This window comes from Crocodylus porosus, unplaced genomic scaffold (assembly GCF_001723895.1).
Source record: "Crocodylus porosus isolate Cpor-Errol unplaced genomic scaffold, CroPor_comp1, whole genome shotgun sequence".
Lineage (NCBI taxonomy): Eukaryota > Metazoa > Chordata > Crocodylia > Crocodylidae > Crocodylus > Crocodylus porosus.
Window position 1 is genome coordinate 22,489,287 of NW_017728931.1, and position 20,509 is coordinate 22,509,795.

Genomic DNA, 20,509 nt, shown 5'->3' on the forward strand with positions numbered 1-20,509 from the left:
TCCCTCTGACCCTATTTGCAAATATATACCTTTTGTCTCACCAACAATGTGTGCCTAAGAATTTGTTATTCAATGAGCCTCCAAAGAAAACGAACCGAGAGAGAGTTTTTTTTTACCTCATTAGCAAGTAACCATAGAAGGTTTTTGGCTGACATACAAACTTACCTTTAGGACATCCGTTGTATGCTTGTATACAAGCATGGAGGCTGCTCCAACGCAATGCAATTACAGGGTATCGGAACAAGATTCAATTAATTGAATCTGCTGGAGCATGGTAATTACAGCGCTCCAGTCAGCCTCCGCCTCTTGTGCATCAGCATCCCCATGCTACGAAACAGCAGCTGGGGTGCTTGAACTAAAGCTCATTCAACGAGCTTTAGCTCAAGCATCCCTTCCACCATTTTGAAGCGCAGGGATGCTGATACACGAGATGCTATGGCAGTTTAATTAGAGCAGCTCTCAATTTAATTAAAGCACCACCTCCCCCTCCCCACCCCAACATGTGTAAAAGTGCCCTTTTACTTGTACGTTTTCTACAATTTTAACTCACAGTAAACTCAACATGTCATATGGAGGCCGATCTGACATCTGACCGCCTTGTAACAGATACATATGCCAATATAGAGCATACAGGAGTTCTAGGCAAAAACTGATCGTCTCCTCTGAAGGATATCAAAGGCTGAGAACACTTTGCAAGACATATGCTCAACCTCTGCAGTACCTTGTATTGTTTTATGGTGATTACATAGCTCAAGTGACCCTGACAGTTTTCATCGTGAACTGTATTTAACATTTTTCTCTCGGAAACAAAGGCTACACTGAAGCAAAGCCTTGGAAGTTTTTAAAGAAACAAAGAACAGGGAAAGAAGGGAAATGTAGACTGACTGCCCCTAAAATTGAAAAGAAAAAAATGGTCAATTATATCTAAGCAAACAGGATAGTAAGATATTGACATGAGTATTAATGAGTAAAAGTTTTCACTAATACAAAATATGTTCATTCTAAGTTAAAGGCCATTGAAGTTAAGTAAAAGAAGGGGGGAAATTCAGGTTGTCAGTGAATTAGTTAAGCTAGCCTGAATCAGCATTCTGCCCCGTTACTGCAACCTACTGATATGAGACCTAAATACTGTAATTCTTAGCTACAACACATATTAATAACACAGTTAATAACCTGTTTGGATATTGCATACATGTGCAGTATACGCATGTCTTCCTAAGCCTGCTTTCATCTGGCATTCTGAAAAGTACAAGTACATTCTGTTTGAAAGAATTAGAGAGAAAAACCCTTCACAGAATTGTTAAGAGTTCATAAGGATATAATTTACCAATTTCTCTGCAGTATTATTGAAAACATGTAAAGACATGCAAGTCAGCCTTTTGTGACCTAAACTTGGTGATAACTATACCCATTACTGCAAAGGCCTGCATGGGCCCTTCATAAGAAACACCTGATCTAAACTATATGCAAAGATCTACTTACTTCTTTTCTTTATAGTGACAGACTGCATCTATTTTAGATCATAAGAGTCTACTGTACCTGCTGCAAGCATATGTCTCTTGTGTGAGCATTTCAGAGAATAACCATTGTTCAGACAAAGCAGGCACTTCATCAAACTAGTATTCAATGAAAATTACTGTCCATGGGACTTGTACACCATACACTTAACAGTCTGAATAGCTGCTTACGTGGCTCTACTGCAATGGGATCAAACAAAGAACTTCTTCTGCCTGCTTTGTTTCCCTGTCCTATAGTGTTGTATTCTTTTACTATTCACCGGACATAATGGAGGTAGTCTGGTAGAGGATCAGTTGTAAACAAGTGGTTTGCAACTAGTTTAATACATATCATGGTGCCAAATTAAGGAGGTGCCGCTCAGTTTTTTGCTGTGGCTTTGACTTCAAAGGGCGCTGCTTGCAGCAGCTACAATTAATCATTTGAAATAAAAGCCACAGCAAACAGCCAAAACACCCCAGCTATCCTATGCCACTGTTTACTGTGGCTCTATAGCCTGATACTTCACAAACCCTCATCTTCACAAGGGGGGGGCCTCACCCTGTATCCAGGTTCTGCTGTAGTACCTTTTTTGCCCAGTTAACATTCAGAATTAAATTATTTACACTTTGGCAAAATAACAACATTAATGTTCAAGATTAACCCAAAGCAAAACTCTGGACCTCAACTTTGAAGAAATCAAAATCCAGCCTCTGATTTGAAGTCTACTATTCAGGTCCATTCATAATTAATAATGGTAGATTTGAGTGAAACATGAAGTAGCTCGATAAGCTTCTCCTCCTGCCCCCTTTGTGCTCACTCTTTAAGCACATTCAGACCCTGATTTGAAAGATTCCTATCTATTCCTGTCCTTGGCTTTCAACACATTGGTGGACCTGCGGAACAGTAATACTCCATGTTTGTAGACAGTTTACTGATAACAGGAGAAAAGCCACAAACTGGGCATTATCTGCTTGCAGGGGTTTGTGCAACACTCATCCAAATTGTTTGCACTTTTAAGTTTCATAACTAGCTAGACATGAAGTCATCAAGGCCAGTTCTATTAATCTTCTGTTTAAATTAGAACTCCAGACACAAAAGGAAGATGGAAGCAACTAAAACTATCTAAGGCTTTACCTGCAATGATGCCATCCATCTGTTCCAAAGCTGCAGCCAGCATGTCACTTGCATCACTCATCATTTTCTTGCTTCTCAAAAACAGTCACTGCTAAACCCTAAAAACAACAGAAAGACTGGTGTTACAGGGATGTTAAGACTTCAAACAACTCCACTATTAATCATTCTGCAAGTGAATTTCACTTCCTTCAGCATGCTCTAAACTTAGATGCAATCACAAGGTCAGCTAGACAGTAGAGTTCCTTTCCAGCCCCTATGCAGACAAGGTTCTTTGGGTAAATCTGATACTATATCTTTTATTAGACCAACCCAAATAGTTGGAAAAATTCTTCTTTGCAAGCTTTGGGGTACAAATACCCTTCATAAGGCAGAAGAAACGTCTGCAGTTTGTCTGTGCTCTTCCTGGCTGGAGTAGTAAAGCAGCCAGAGGCTAGTAAGTATACCAGAAAGCTAGTCAGTTAAAATGTAAATTGAGGTAGTCAGTAGGTGAGACAGGTGGCGAGGTGAGGAGGGGAAGGGGAATGAATGTAGCTGTGGCCTCTGGTATTATTCTCGGGGTACCTATTACCCAAATGTAGACAGATGCTAGGAAGTTTCCCCAGTGTGCTGGTTCCTACCTTGGGAAGTTCAGTTCACAGCTCCACTGATGTGTGCAGATCACCTGCTTCGTAAATAATAAGTCCTGCAGGCAGCACATGTGAAGCTCTGGATGCCTCATGTATGAAAAACAGCACCTCTATTTGCTGGCTAAAATTTGCCAGAAAAATTGAACTGAAAAGAAAGCATCAATTCTGACAAATGCCTGAATCCACTTTACAGCTGCTCCCAACAGCCTACAGTTTCTGTGTTTGGTAATATTACATCAGTGAAAAACAGCTTCCTGGGGGAAACCAAACAGCACACAAACATCCCTCATACATGTGAAGGGAAGAACCTGATTTCAGAAAACGCAGGCTTCCAGTGTTAGGAAAATTGGGGTCTACTGTCTGGTACAGGTCCAGAAGAAACAACCGGTGTGTTGTTTTAAGCTTTTTCTGAATCTTCTGAACACACTTTGCTCATTGTTGTGACCATGTAGATAGAAACAAGGTGACAAAATGGGGGTAAATAAAAGGAATGCCATTGTCCTCTAAAACAGAGAATGTTTACGATTTACTAGTTTCTTGTATGACAGGAGAGTTTTGTTAGATTTTTATTTATTTATTTATTTATTAATATTCAGTGTGTGGCCAAATTCTCAGCAGGATAACTGAAAAGCACAGCTATATTATAGGAGGATTCTCAGACAGATATTGGAAAAGTTAACCTGCTAAATTCACTAACCAGGGGATGAACAGTCAGTTTAATTTCAGTAGGTGATTTAAAGAAGAAAGCAGGTTTCAAGTTAAGCATGTGCTTAAGTACTCTGTTGAATCACAGTCAGAGAGGTCAGAGAGATACCATATTTTCCATTTCAGCACAATGAAGATGTGAGTAACTGAGATACTCTAGATCAGAAGTCAGCAACCTACAGTGCAGGAGCTTTGGCAGCAGAGGGGTTGTACCCACATCACGCTGTATCATCTCACATCCAGGCTCTTTGCACTTGTCTCTCCGCAGCTCAACAGCAGAGAGAAACAGCAACAGAGAGAAGTGCAGGTAGCCGGGTCCTAGAACTGGGCTGACTTGGACCTGAGCTGGGTCATTTTGGCCTCCTAGTCTGCATGAGAGAACACAGCTACTATAAATACAGATACAATAAAAGTAAACAAAAAGAATCCGGGAGAAAAAACTTGATTTCTCAACAAGGTCAAATATTTTCCAGGACTTCATGGATGACATTCAAACCAAAGATAATATTAAAAGTTATTCATATAATCTTTGCTGTGAATACAACACAAAGACTCTGAAAAAGCAAACAGTTCTGAACCACAGTTTCCTTACAGTATCTCTTTTTTGGCATAACCCATCCGCTTGGTAACTTACTCTAGTTTGCCCACTCTGCGGACTGAAATAGTACACTGAAAAAGCCAATGGAGCATCTTATCTTTTACAGTAAGGGTGTTAAAATATGGCCCATGGAGCCCCGTCATTCAGCCCCCAATGCTGGCCCTGGGTTTAAGGTGACCCATACAGGGCTCAGCTTCACAGGCAGGGCCTGGGACATGTACAGCATACGGTGCCCTTTTGGCAGCACTGGCATCTGCACCACAGACCATACCCTCCCCTTCAACCAGTCAAAAAAAACACACTGCATGCAACACCTGCTCCAGCTGGTTCAGGATCAGTGCTGGAGTAGGCACCAGGGCCAGCATAGTCCTAGACCACCTGGTGGCATCTTGTGCAGATCCCAAAATGCAATAGCACATGCTGTGGATCCAGCATATGGAGGTGGGGGAGGGAGAGACAAGTTTGGCACCTCTGTTTTATACCAAAGCTTCCATGGTAACAAATCAGCAAGATGTGAATCTGAGCCCTAAGGATTATCTCTGAACAATGGCTCAAAGACTACTGCACCTATTTTACTACTTTAGGGCATCTTTACACATGCTCCAGCATGGAGAGAGGGACATTCTAATTACAGCAGGTCCCAGAGCCACTCTAATTGAAGTGCCCAAAGCATTCCACACTTTAAAATGACGGCAGGGGACCTTAACTAAAGCTTGTTTGTTGAGCTTTAGTTAAAGTTCCCCCACCACCATTTTGAAGTACAAGATGCTGAATACACAAATATGGAGTCTGCTGGAGCGTGCTAATTAGCATGCTCCAGCAGACTCAATTAATCGAGTATGCTCTGACACATGCTAATTAGCACACATTAAAGCAGATTTCTGGCACATATATATGTGCCCTTTGTTACCAAAGTCTGGTCAGCTGACATGATTTTTGAGACGGAAACAAGTGTATTAATATGGGAATGTTAGAAAGGAAGAGCTATATCAAAGTATTAGAACTTTCTTGAGGTAGCTTTAGGTTTTTAGCAAAATATAAGCAAATCAGATAAAGCAATACAATACTTAACAAAATATACCAGTAAATCTTCCTAAATACATTTATGGGTCAATGTTTCATACATTTGAGATAGAAAAGAAGAAAATCCCTTTTTCCTTGTAAATTAATCTAAACCAGTAGTGCCCTTGGGTGTGGCCCTGCAAGTCACATGAGAGACACAGGGCCAGATCAGAGCTCACACCACCCATGCTCCTGCCTCCCTCCAGCCAGCCAAGATAGGGTTCTGGGAGCCTCATGGTGCTCCCCTCCCTCTACCAGTGGCTGGGATTGGGCTCAGGGCCCCTGTACTGCCTCCATCTGGCCAGGATCAGGCTCCAGGTGCACTGCGCTGCCCCTACCCAGACCATGGACTAAGGACTGAGCACTCCTGATCTAAACGATCTTGAATGCTTCAAGTCTTTCATTACAAAATTTCCCAGATTCAATGACAATCTATGGTTATGCTGAAATCTAGTATTAAGGTCCTCATGAATGCACAATATGAATGCTCACATACAGACTTCCCTAATGAATGCTGAAGACTCATCTCCATGGGTGGACCTATGATTTTGAAAAGAGCTGATGGGAGTCTTCCGGGCTGTGAAAGACAAGGAATGAGACCAGTAGCAAACAGAAAAATTGCCTTAAGAAAGGTGAGCTTGCTTAGTAGAACATCAATAACATTAAAAGAAAGGCCAGACAATCATTAGAACAAGGAGCTATTAGGCCAATCGACTGCCACCGCTGCTGCACTGTGGAGCAGAAATCAAAGCAGGGTGCTTCCATCCCTGACAGAAAATCAGCTTCCCTGCTTAATACATGCACCCAAATTTAGAGGGGAGGCTAATTTGGGGGGAAGGTGCATACTGTACACAAGGAAAAACAGCATTTTAATGGAAACTGAAAGTGTCCTGCACAGCTGCATCATTGGGCCCGAATTACAATGTGGTCAGGCCACTACCACAGAGAGAAAGAGAGAGAGGAAAAAAAAAAAAAAACCAAGACAGCCAAAATGCCAGTTACCACTTCGATAAGTAGTAGAATCACCATGCTCTTACACTGTGCTTTCTCCCCACCATCTATACAGCTCTGCTAGCAGCAGTGAATGTGAGAACTGCAACAGACAAGGCTTGGGTAGATAGTAGTATGTTAACCACTTATCTAGCTTGGTTAAATGTGGTAGGATGGCTTGGTGATGTGACTCTGGCAGCTGGTCTGTACTAGAGCTCCCACCTTTACTACCATGAAACAAATCCCCAACACTGGTACCAGAAATGGGATTTTTTTTTAAAGACAAAAATTCTAGTGAAGCAAGAGAAAGCAATGCAACTGACCCTCGTAGCCCAAGTAAAAACCAAAAAAATGTGTTCACCATGTCTCCAACATCTGCTATCAAACTAAAGCAGGCCTGGGGTAAGAAAACTTTTGAGAGATTAGACAGCTGGACACTGTATGGAAAAATCTTATTTCCCTAACTATTCAGCCGTAAAAGGTGGTAATTTAAAAACTAACATGGCTTGAATTGCACACAATATGCTGGCCACCTGCCCAAGAATGGTCTGGAAAAGTAAAGTAAAGCCATCATCTAGGTCTGAGGAAATGAAACCACTAAGATACAAGAATAAGCCTGGAAGTATCTGTCCCTTGCTCCAGAAACAAAATACATTTTATTATCGTTTGGAAGGAAGACAAAGCTGCTGCACTCTAAGGAATTTACAGTCTGAGACAAAACAAGAAAAAACAAAGCAAAAGATCACAGAGTGAGGGAATCTAATGTGTACTATTAGAAAGCAGGGGAATAGGGATAAAAGTTGTAAACCACCACCTACCTCTGTGCATTACTTATCTGATATGCATGATATTTCTTGCATATATGAAAAGATAGTATTGGCAAAGAAACTAAATGATGAATTACTGATTTTTGAAGGGTGAATAATATCCCTAAACATGGGAACATTGGGAAGAACATTGTATTGGCTATTAGAACAGATGTTTTATAATAAACAGAAAACAGAATGTTAAAAATAGGGAAAAAGACAAGGCAAAACCATACAAAAAAGGAAACTGTTTGGTCATAAACACTGTCTAATTCAAACCAGGTAAATGACGCTCTCTCAATTAATTCTGCTTAGTGATGCAGTAGCTAAAGCCACCAGGAACCTTTCATTAACTAATGGGGTCCCTTACACCATGTGGTACAACTAAAATATATGTTAATGTCACATAGAATGAGCCATTTTTCGTTTACAGAGCTAATGAACAAGCAAAAGAAACAATGTCAAGAAGAGAAAGAGAGAGAGAAAATGAGAGCTATAATATAGAAAACTGGAAAGAAACCAATGCATGCCCTTGCATGTACACAGAAGCACACAACATTCACCCCTGGTAACTATCAACTGAATTATACTGAAAAGGAATCTAAACCAAGGTGTATAGCTCAAGATATTTTACCCTAAGGACTATTTTAAATAAGCTCTCCTCCACTTCCTGAAACAAATCATGAGACACCTTCCTTACTTCCTAGCTGTGTATAATCTGTGCAAATCAATTAACTTACAAGACACCTTCACATACTCCAAAGCTTAGAGCTGAACACCTTGCTCTGGGTAATAAGAGTAAGCCATTACTTCATTAAGAATGTTAAAAAGTAGAATTTCAAATCCTCACCTGTTTTTTTCTATTGTCATATACAATTAATCTACATGGTGACTAGTGGTGTCCCTCAGGGCTCAGTACTTGGGCCAGTAGTCAACATTTTCATTAATGATCTGGATTCGGGCATCAGATGCAGACTGGCAACGTTCGCAGACAACATTAAGCTATGGGGGAAGATGGTCACACTGGAGAACAGGTTGGTGATACAGGCTGACCTGGAGAAGCTTGCAAGGTGGGTGGACCAAAACCTGTTGCCATTTAATGCAGAGAAGATCTTGGGAGGAAAAACCAGCATCATACTTATAGGTTTGGCAGTGATTCACTCGCTAGCACCACAACTGAAAGAGATGTGGGGGTCTTGATTGACCACAAGATGAACATGAGTCACAAATGCAATGCCGTGGTCAGCAAAGCAAACCAAACTCTGGCATGCATCCACCAATGCATCTCTAGCAAAACCAGAAACGTAATCCTCCCACTCTTAGTGAGGCCACAGCTGGAATACTGCATCTGGTTTTGGGGCCCCCACTTCAGGAGGGACATGGATAAGCTTGAGTCCAGAAGTTAGCCACCCACATGATCAAAGGCCAAGAGATCAAGCCTTATGAGGAGAGGCTGGAGGACATGGGACTTTTCAGCCAGGAGAAGAGAAGGCTCAGGGAGGGCTTAGTGGCAGCCTATAGGTACATAAGGGGGTGGCACCAGGATCTGGGAGAGCAGTTGTCCACCAGGGCTCCCCAAGGGATAACAAGGTCTAACAGCTGCAAACTTTTGGAAGGCTGATTTAAGCTGGACATAAGGAAAAACTTCTTTATAGTCCGAGTGTCCAGGGTCTGGAACAGACTCCTCCCAGAGGTGGTGCAAGAACTTACTTTGAACTCATTCAAATGGCATTTGGATGCTTATCTTGTAGGGGTCATTTGCCCCCAGCAGACTTCCTGTTTATGGCAGGGGGACTGGACTTGATGGTCTTGCAAGGTCTCTTCCAGCCGCTAATGTCTATGAATTTGCTGTCAATTCCACTGTGTCACTACCTGTTACAAATACAGAGTTATTTGGTTTTACTAGTTCAAAATCCTTTCTGCTGGTTCCCCCACCAGTCTGGCTGCTAGGGCTATGTTGTTCATTTTTCAGTAGGTGGAGGTTTTTTTTCTTTAATGATATACAAACCTCCTGGCTACATTACTACAAACCACTTCAGGAAAAAGTCCCAAAAACTCAGATAAAATAAAATAATGCCTTGCAAGAAAGCCTAAGAAAAGGGTCTTATGCTGCAGTACTCATTCACAAAGCTAAAACTAGCGTCAGCTGGAGATCAGCTTAAATAAGGACTTCAGGATCAGAACTTTAACAAATGTCAGACCAACGTACCCAAACATAGTACATGCATTTGAAATTATTCGTACCTTCGCCATCCACAGGTCACTTATTTCAGCTTAAATACAGAACCAGAGGCACCACTTTAAAAAGCATCCCTTATTTTGGGCTGCTTTAGCTTTTGGGGCCACCTCCAAAAGAATGCAGATGTGCGATATGTGGCGCCACAGACCCATCTGAAGCACCACACACTACACATGCAGGCATTCCTGTGCTGCATGATAGCAAGGGGGGGGTTGGTTTGACCCTGAGAAATCCCTGGGTCAAAAAAATCCATGCCAAAAAAAAGCAGGGCAGTGCATGTGACAGCAGTGCACGTTGTGCAAAACTGGAGCCTGGCTGGCCAGAGCCACACTCTGGCTGCCAGCCAGGCTGCCAGCTGCAGAAGCGCCACAGCTGCAGCTCTGAGGCCCCCTAGCACCCCAGATAAGGCGGCTGGGGCCAGCACAGTTGCTGACCTTGGCTTTTCCTACCCCACTTGGGGGGATACTGCTACTTGTACACTGGGAAACAAACGTCCGCATTCATGTGGACGCAGCCTGGTTTTTCATACTAAAAATATATTATGCTCCAAAACCAGGATGTTCAAAAATAAAGGCAGATTGCTCCTGATGAACCTCAACCAGTACAAATCTTAAAGATGTACTAGGTAACATCACTGTGAAACACAGTATAAATATTAGTAAGACAGGCAAATAGTGTGTTTCCATGTTCGTTGTGACATTTTAAAAAGCAAAACAAAAGACAAAAACATAATACACAAATTCTCACAAAATTTTTATTCTATTTTATGTTTCTCACACAGGGAGATCAATTGCTGGGACAAGAGTGGCAACTGATAAAAAGATTATTACCCTGTGGGCGTGTCTACGCCGGCTTAAATTTACTGTGCAGTAAATTACTGCACTGTAAGCAGGAATAGGCCAGCATCTACACATGCAGGCATTAAAGTACATTAACGCTGTGTGTGGACTGACTCAGGACTAAAGTCAGTCCTAAGTCAGTCCACACATACTGCACACCAAGTAATCGGATGTAAACCTAATATCTGCATGATGCAGGTATCAAATTTAGGCTTAAGTCGGACTAAGTCACCATATTTACTGTGCAGTACAGGCATGCACATGTAGAAGAGTGCCTGTACTGCACAGTAATTTCAGTTACCGTGCAGTAAATGCATGTGTGTGCCCACATCCTGTAAGTTCAACTCAAAAACCAAACGCAACCAATATTTCTATTTTAGAAGGAGGAAGATATGCTACAGTAAATAAAGACTGAATTGTTCAACAATTTGGTCACAAATTCAGCAAATGAGTTAGAAACCGCACAAATAAAAACAAGTTACAAGAGCATGTGCTGTTTTGTTTCATTTTAAATCAGGAAAACATCATATCCTGAAGACGACGAGTGTTGCTATGTGAAGCTTTACTTCACATACATAAATGTCAATGCAGATACGCAGGCATATATATTTGCTATCCCTTAGGAGCCAAAGCAAACATGGAACGCTCACTTAACACACTCATTTTAAAACAAATTTCAATTATGCAAAAAGATTGGTTATAATATACAAGGCCTAATCTACTGGATACATATCCTCTAGGATGTTCATAAAGGGATTTGTGCACAAAGTAAATAGCCAGGTTTATACTTAAACTATACCAAACTGGATGACTGCAATTCCTTCCCAGAATTATACCCCGATACTGCAAATGTTTAAATGCATGGAATACAGATTTGATAAAGGAAAGATCACACTTTGAGTAAAGAAATGTTCCCCTCTGAAAGAAGACCTTATTGTTCATTGTGCATCTTCTTTGGCCAATCGTAGTAGTATTTATTTTTCAATTCATTGTTAACTTTTTTAAGAACACATCTGTGCTTATAGGGTATAGTATAGGGTGGGAGAAGGGAAGAACGAGATGTATATTAGCATTTCACAGCTGACTTTTTTTTTTTTTAATTACTTTGATAGACATTAGTATTAGATGCAAATCCAGGTAGTTGTCAGGCCTGAAAAAACACAGTCAATTGGTGTCCAAATGCCTCTCTCTGGAGCTCCAAAGAGGAGCACTTTAAAGTACAATAAAATAAATACTGGCAAGGCAGTAAAACTTAATAGAAATGAATTACAAACATTTTTTCAAGACAAGGGCTTAGGTTCCAAATTTATCTCAAGACATGTTTTGAGCTGTATGTTTAAATCTAAGCTGTGTGTTAGAACCTGTGCCTTAGGCAAGCAAACAAATAGGTTATGAAAATGATGATGGAAGACATTTGCCTACAACACAATACGAACTGTAGCCAGAATCAAACTGCAATTTGTAACACCTAATGCGAGCAGGGGAATCTGACACTCCCTGAGTCCAGCAACTAAAGAACATTTTCACTCTGTAACAGGGTAGAGAGAGGAACCAGGAACAGAAGCCTACTCAGTTAAATGCAAGCAAGCTTGTTAAAAGGAAACAAGAAAAGGAAGATTACACATGTTGGTTAGGAGGCTTAAAAATGTGGGAACAGGCAGATTGAATCTGATTGGTAGTCTCTATGAAAGAGGTTTTTGCTGCTTGGCAAAAGGTGCAGATGAAGTCATCCCAGAGACAAAAACATCTCAAATGCCAGAAACAAGCCTGGCCTCACAGTCAAAGGAAGTACATAATTAAAGGCCATTATAGAGCAATGAAAGAAAGATGGACATTTAATATCTTCAGCAGAGATTTGAATGAGTGTGTGGAGAGCACCCTGTCCCAGTTCGCAGATGGCACCAAGTTATGGGGCAAAGTTAACAGACTGGAGGGCAGGAAGCGGATACAGGCTAATCTGGACAGTTGGATCAATGGGCAACAGGATGCAATTCAACAAAGACAAATGCAAGGTACTCCAACTAGGGAGGAGGAATCCCCAGCACACCTACTAGTTGGGGTATGACCTCCTTAGCAGCTGAAAGGGATCTTGGAGTCATAGTTAACTCCAAGATGAACATGAGCCAGCAGTGTAACGAAGCCATCAACAAAGCCAACTGCACCTTATTGCACATTAGCATTAGCAAATGCATGACCAATAGATTGAGGGAAGTGATGCTCCCCTTCTATGCAGCACTGGTGAGGCCACAGTTGGAGTATTGTGTCCAGTTCTGGACGCCGCACTTCAAAAGGGATGTCTGGAAAGGGTCCAGAGGAGGGACACTTGTATGATTAGTGGCCTCTGTGCAAAAGCCTACTAGGGGAGGTTGAGAGATTTGGATCTCTTCAGCCTTCACTAAACATCTGAGGGGAGACCTTGTAGCAGGCTATAAGTTTATCAAGGGAGGACAACAGAGAATTGGAGATGCACTATTTACCAGGTCACCTCTAGGAGCAACTAGGAATGATGAGTACAGACTAGTGGAGAGTAGATTCAAGTTAGACATTAGGAAGAAATTTTTCACAGTAAGGGTGGCCAGAATCTGGAACAGGCTGCCAAGAGGGGGGGTACTATCACCTAACTTAGAGGTCTTCAAGAGGAGGCTAGGTAGGCACCTGGCAGGGGTCGCCTGATCTCGGTCCTTTTCCTGCCTGGGGCAGAGGATCGGACACGATGATCCTTCGGGGTCCCTTCCAACTCTACAATCTATGAATCTATGAATTTAGGAAAAGGTCAGAATAGCTCACATCAGCAATGCCGAGAGTGTCAGGGTCTTGTCAAACATTGACTTGCAACAGTTACAGATCACTGGAATGTAGTGACCCATTAAACTGTGTCAAACTCAGCTGGCCCTGTGGACTGGGTGAGTGGCACTGGCTTGATCCAAGAGCCCTTTCAGGACCCCACCCTGGCATGCTGAATCCAGTACCCACAGTGGCAGCTCCACAACCCGCGCTTCACATGACATCCATTCCAGCCAACCCACATGCAGTGTCCACTCCAGCAGGTCCAGAAAGCAGGCTGCAGGTGGTGCCCACTCCAGCAAGTCCAGGATGAATGCTGCACGCAATGCAGTGTGCATCCCAGACCCCACATGCAGGATCAGTGTGGCACACACCACATGGGTCACCTATGAGACCCATGGAGCCAGATAACGGGCTCTACAGACCCGAGTTTTGACACCTCTGTGTTAAGAGATATATCTTACCTGACATGGAATAACTCTGCAACCCTATGAGGGCATTTCACATGTGCTAAACTGGTTAAACTTGAGTTTGCTTGCATTAACTATTCCTAGTAAGTGTTAAGTTGGAAATGTGACACCCTTAAAGAAAGAGGTAGTGAACAGGCTGACACCAAAGAACACCTTAAAGACTGAAGTTCACTCTTCATGGCTGGACTAGAGCTAGTGAACCAAATTGTTTTATGACACCTCACATACTTCTTCCCCTTGCACCAAATCTACCTGTTCTTAGCTAAGCATAGACCCAGCCATTCAGAAGGGGCAGTCCTTCAGGTGTCTAGCACATCCCCTTCACCTAGTGATCTGTCTATAACATGCCTGTATCAGAGACAGCTCTCATTGTTTCTAAGTCACTAAAGCTGCTCCCCAAAGCAAAATAATAATGTCCTGGCATTTCTTCCCTTTTTCCCCGCAGTAGTCACATGTTAAGAGTCTCACTAGTCCATTACAGATGCATCCTTCTCATCTTCTCAGTTTTTGATTTCACTTTTCTGTAAGACCTTCACATCACTTCCTACCATCCTTGCTCCCTTTATTCTTGTGGGGTCTTCTTCCTTTTTCAGATCAAGGTTGTTACATTCTTTTTTTTAAACCACCAAACGCCAGCAAAATAGCCATTACTGAAATACTGAATGCAACAAAAGATCCAGTGAGGATGCCCACACGCGACAGAACTACTCTCAGTTGTACCAAGAGGTACATTTCAGTGAACTCTTATGCTCCTTCAAGTGGGAGACAAAGTTGGGCCATGTTCCAATTTTGCCAACCTAGGAACTTAGACCAATACGTGAACCCCAATTCCTCCTGACAATGGCAGTGGCTTAATAAATTCTGATTTTAGTTTTTTTTAATGGTATGTGTGGGCACATCTACATAGGATGTGTAGTAAACAGGATGTTTACTGCAGAGTTGACAAATTAGCTCTGCAGTAAAACGTCACCATCTATGTATGTAGTGCTATTAGGACAGAGTAAACTAATTAACTCCATTGTAGGATAGTACTGCCAGAAACAAGTACTATTCTATGGTGGATTTATTTACTCCACAGCACTCCACGTGGAGATGCTGACAGGGGTGGCTGGGCCAAGAGGGTGCTGAGTGTGGGGGCTGCCTGTTGGCTAGTCCCACTGAAGCACCCACCATCCCCTCCACAGCATATTCAGCTAGGTCAGAGTAAACTTGGGATGGCAGGATGACCCCCAGGGCCCTCTGCCAGCTGGGGTTGCACCACCGGACTCAGTGTGCTGCAGTCCTAGATGCAAGTGTAAATGAAGCACCCAGGAGCAATAAACTCGTGTGTACTGCACTGGAGTTTATTCAGTAACATTAATTTCACATGTAGATGCAATGATACCTAGAATTATCAGGAACACAGTTTTTTACCCTACTGAATGCCACTTCAATGCACTCTAGTCCAGTATTATGTCTCCAACAGTGGCTAATACCATGCGATTCAGAAGAGGATACAAGAACTCTATAGTGGACAGAGTCCACTCCATTGTTGTCTCCTGATCACCAGTAGCTAGAGATCCATAGCCAGAGATTAATTATCCCTTCGAAAAGTTCTCATTACATACTAACTCTGTATTTTCTTAATATCCATAAGTGCCCATTCACTTTTTAAAAAGTTATTATTGGCTTCCTGTGGGAATCTATCTACTAGCAGATGATTTTTTCTCATCAATTTTTAATTTGTCATGTTTTAATTAACTGAACATGCAACAGGAGAGGAGGTGGCTGTTATGAGAAGAGGAATGTCTCCTGATTTACCATTTCTGTATCATTCACTACTTCATATAAAAACTTACCCACATCCCCCATCTTATTCATCTTCTGTCCAAGACTAATTATCCCAATCTTTTCAGCCTCTCTTCATATATAGGGGTCTACTGAAGTCAAGGCAGCTGCTGGCCAATTTCGCGGGCAGACCATGGGGCTGGAAGCCATTTTTGCAGGCAGAGCTTGGACAGCCCTCTTCTAACTGGAGCAATTAGCCAGCTGGCTAGCAGGCTGCCTGCCTAAGGGGCTGCAGCTGCTTCAGCCAATTAGTAAATGAGGAGAAGTTGACTAGCTGATACAGAAATAAAAGCAAACAGGAAAAAGAAGTGAGAGAGAGGACCTGGAGGGGGAACTGCCCACAAGGAGGAAAAGAAAGTTTAGGGTGAGAACTAACCCAGGCTGCTGGGTGTTCATGGTGGACTGCTGGTACTTTATGCTGTGCTCTGTGGTGTGGCTCACCCCAGGGGCTTGAACTTGTTTTGAATGGTTTGTTTTCTGTTGTGCAGAAGAACCCAGGACATTACTGTCTGTGTTGTGAAACCCAGGAAGAGACTGCAGCGTGGACCAGGTAATCTGGACCTGGGGTTAGTTCAAAGGTTCAAGGGCTGATTTGAGCCCGATTTGAACAAGATGGCTAGCTACACTTCCCATGCCTCTGACCCAGGGGTCCCAATGGACCTGCCCCTCACTACTGGCTGGCCGCAAAGGTTATCTGTCATATACCCCTGCCCCTCACTGTTGACTGGCTATGAGGGCTGTTTGTCATGTGGCCCACTCCTCGCCACTAATTGGCTGAGAGAAGTCCATCATGCAGCCCCACCCCCACGGCACCAGTTGATGAGGGGCCAGGCCATATGACAGAGAGCCCTCACAGCCAATCAGTGATGAGGGGTGGAGCCATCTTCCTGTACAGGGAGCTCCCTTCCCCCCCAGAGGGCTGTACAGCCAAGTTACAGCAGCCACAAGGACTGCTTGCTCCATAAAGGGAGCCAGCATTTTATTTTTGAAAATTTTTGTAGGGCTTTTTTTTGGGGGGTGGAGGTTCCCAGGAAGCCCTCCAAAAGTGCAGACCCCACGCTTTTTAATGGAGCCTGAGCTATCTTGCAGGGCCTGCCCAAAATCATGGTTTCCATGAAAAGTCACAAAATCATGATTTCAGTAAGTCCCTATTCATATGTAATACATTTCAGGTCCTTGAACAATCTTGTTACTCTTTTCTGAAACCACCCAAGTTCTGCTATATCATTTTAAAAAGGAGGAGACTTGAATCAATTTGTATGAGTTTTGAATGACTGATTTCCCATTTTTGTCCTACGTTCAGTCACTTTGGTCACATGGCAGTGTATCTGCACCACAACTGGATCACCATAATTTCAAGTACACAACATCTCCCTGTGCTAACCGTCTCAGTTTTATACCAATGTACATACTAGTGAGAAATATCTGACTTCTTTGTGAATAAAAATAACCCTTTTCAAATTGATTCTAAATACCAACATGAGAATATTATTATGCAATTACTTAAGATGTGGCTACTTTGTGCAAATATTCTTATGAATAAAAATGTACTCAAACATTCACAAATAAGCAAAGAAGGAAAAAGGAGGCATGAATAACAAAGCTGAAATAAACATTGGCATTTATTCTCAAGACTCTTCCTACTTTTTCCTGTATTTCTCAGGATCACTTACTGACATCCAAACAATTCTTGCACAAATTTTCAAGAACACAAGAAAACCAGCCTAAAATTCTAAAGAGTCTTTATTCACTCCATGAGTTTCGCCACAAAAGTTTGGCTATGGTAGCTAAAACAGAACCTGCAATAATATGGGAACAAGAACTTTCACTGATGAAAATGGGAGGATCTTCACTGAACTATGCCCCTTTATATGAGAGGAGTCTGGCTGAAAAGATACATGGTGTTTTGAGATTCTTAGAGTAAAAAATGCTATATTCAGAGACAACATTTTAGTACTCAGAGTATGGCAATGTTTATAAAATACTATCAAATTATTTATGTATATAAAATCAGGAAATATTTGCTCAATTTTCTACTCCTGGTCTCTAAAATGTGCAACAATTTACCAGCCAGACAGCACATTCTCTGGCTCCCTTACATATTTCCCTGTACTCTGCATAACAATTAGTTTCATGTAGTAAAAATAGGGCTGGGACTAAGACTTACCACTTGGATCCACACAGAGACTAGCATAGCATAAATACCTTGACAAAGAGCCACATAGAACAAACAGACTATATAAATAAAAACTAGGCTCTCAACACATCCCAAACTCTGAAATCCAAGGTTTATTGTTTTCAGGTCAACACTAATAATCATACACATACTCTTTATCTATATTGGGCTTCGGTTCTGAAATTTTTTTGTTGCTTCTCCCTCCTCCCCTATTTTTTATTAAAGTGTTCCAAAAAAATATTGCATAGACAAAGTTAATTTCTTTGGTGAGGGGCAACTTAGCACTGTAGAAGGAATTCAGAGATCAATACACATTACTCTTTAGTTAACTATACAATGCTAACACCTGGCTGGTTTTTGCCATTTATGTAGGAGCAATCAAAGGTCAAATGGAGACAGATGCCTGTAAAAGAATGTTAAACATCAACATTTCATGCTGTTGATGTTTTACTGGTGAATTACTGACTGGGTCTTTTCAACAGACCATGTTAAATATTCTGATAAATCAATACAGCCATTTTCTTGCACATTTTGCTTAGATTCGCTGATTAGACAAAACAATCAAGCTATTCATTTGCAGCTCTCTGACTGTTAGTACAAGCAAGGAAATACCACACATTCTTCAATCGACCCAGCATTGTTATTTTGTGACCACAGAAGCTATGACACCAGAGAGATTGTAAATTATGAGTCTGAAAAGTGGATTTTTCAACAGACTAGAACCATCAAAATTGCAAACCCAAAGCTATTGTCAGATCAGATTTCACAGCCCATGCCTCTTTCTTGAATGGAAAAGTTTAGACCTAGAGTTTTTATTTCCATGTCTTCAAACACCAGAATCCATTACTTTGGTGTGACTTCTTGTGGAGATAATGAAATGGTAGCCTGAGTCCTCAGACTTCAAAACCCAAAGGTAAAACAAAATTTACCCCATAAATCTTTGTTTTAAAACAGCTAGGTCTTGAAGTAATTTTCATCATTTTTGATCTTCTTGAACTGGCAATAAATGTTATGAGAAATACCCAGCCAGCATTTCTAGTACAGTGTGATTTTCTGTGCTTACTAAGTTGGCATTTGAAAATAAGACATGCAATTTGACCAGTCTGTGAACTTCCTTTTTATTTTAAAAGCTTCCCCCCATTAAATAAAAAGTTATAGCTATAAGCTAGAAAAATCCATTTCTGTTCTATACAACTTTGCCTAGAGTTCATAAAAGAGACTGATTTTTACATGATGAACTAAATAAAATGAGTCTTTTATGCCTCTGATTCAAAATCAAGACAATTTACCTGCAATATGAAATTATGTTAGTTACTGTACTATGTAACTTTTCATTTGGATTCACTACGAAGTCAGAGCTTAATAGGTCTAGGAATAGAGTTAAACAACATGAAAACTAGGTACTGAACATAGGCAGTGGTTTTAAAACATAAAAATATTACGTTTTAACCTGAATAATTCCTTGCATGATATGCACGGCTTCTTTTCTGTTGTGATTACCAGCATTGGCTGTATTACTGTATTTACCCGAATCTAATATGAGGTTCCCCTCCTCAGTCAGCATGGGGAAAAAAAGCCCCTTGTTTTATGAGACACCTGGAAGAAGAATTTCTCAAGGACTGCACCATCAAGCCCTTGCTATACTTAAGATATATCAATGACACCTTCATCATTTGGATGAAAAATCTAGAATCTCTGATTGAGTTCCATCAGAAATTCAACAAACCATCATCCCTCCATCCAACTATCTCTTGAATACTCCAGCACCAACATCTCCTTTTTAGACATGATAATCAGTATCCAAAATGGTAAAATACAGACCATGTTATACAAGAAACTCACAGACCAACATACATATCTGCACAGAACCAGCAATCACCCTAAACATACCAAGAAAGCTGTGATATACCGCCAAGCTCTCAGATACCACCGAATTTGCACTGAGGAGAACACCCAGGATTGCCACCTCACCAATCTTAAAAAGGCTTTCAAACAACGACACTCCTTCAGAGAGATAGACTGCATGTTTAAAAGAGTCACCTGGATACCATGTGAAAAATTGCTGCAGTACAAAATCGCACACCACTGATTATGACATATCACTCCTCCCTCGAACCCATATGGAAAATCCTCAAATAATTGCAACCCATTCTAGTAAGAGACCCTGTTCTTAAAGAGATCTTCCCAGAACCACCCATCCTAGCCTTCAAAGAAGCACTGAACCTCACTAACCTCATCACCAGAAGCAAACTTTCTCAGGCCCAAAATATACCGAATGGATCCAGACCATGCCATGACAAGAAATGCAAAACCTGCCAACACATTTCCACCACCCCCAAAATTACTATAATGCACAACAGAGCCTTCAGCATCCCTTCATCTTACAGCTGCACCTCCAAAAATATATCTCATCCAATGCACCAAGTGCCCTGATGGAAAATACATGAGACCAAAAAACAACTGTGCACCAGAATGAATGCACACCAGAAATGTATCAAAGACAAGAATACCCAATTACCTGTGGGGGCACATTTCTCACAAGAAAACCACTCTCTCTCCAGTCTCAGTTCTAATCCTCAGAGAAAACTTACAAAACACTTCTCAGAGACGAGCCTATGAACTTCATTTTATCAACCTCCTGGATACAAAAAAAACATTCTAATATTATAAAAGCCTAAGTCCATAATGCTTTATTTGCACTCTGATTGGCTGACAAACAGTCTTGCAGGCAGCAGCAGTGCAGGGAAAGCAGGGTC

General features: G+C 41.6%; 1 protein-coding gene across 8 annotated transcripts in view; it reads right to left on the reverse strand.

The window, feature by feature from the left end:
- Positions 1-20,509, reverse strand: part of PPFIBP1 (PPFIA binding protein 1) — a 146,076-nt gene that overhangs the window by 95,051 nt on the left and 30,516 nt on the right. For all 8 annotated transcript variants that reach the window (XM_019544372.1, XM_019544373.1, XM_019544371.1 and 5 more), the window contains exon 2: positions 2,632-2,729. In XM_019544372.1, the coding sequence (XP_019399917.1) occupies positions 2,632-2,695 (64 nt within the window). In that variant the 5' untranslated portion in view covers positions 2,696-2,729. The remainder of the gene's footprint in view (positions 1-2,631; positions 2,730-20,509) is intronic.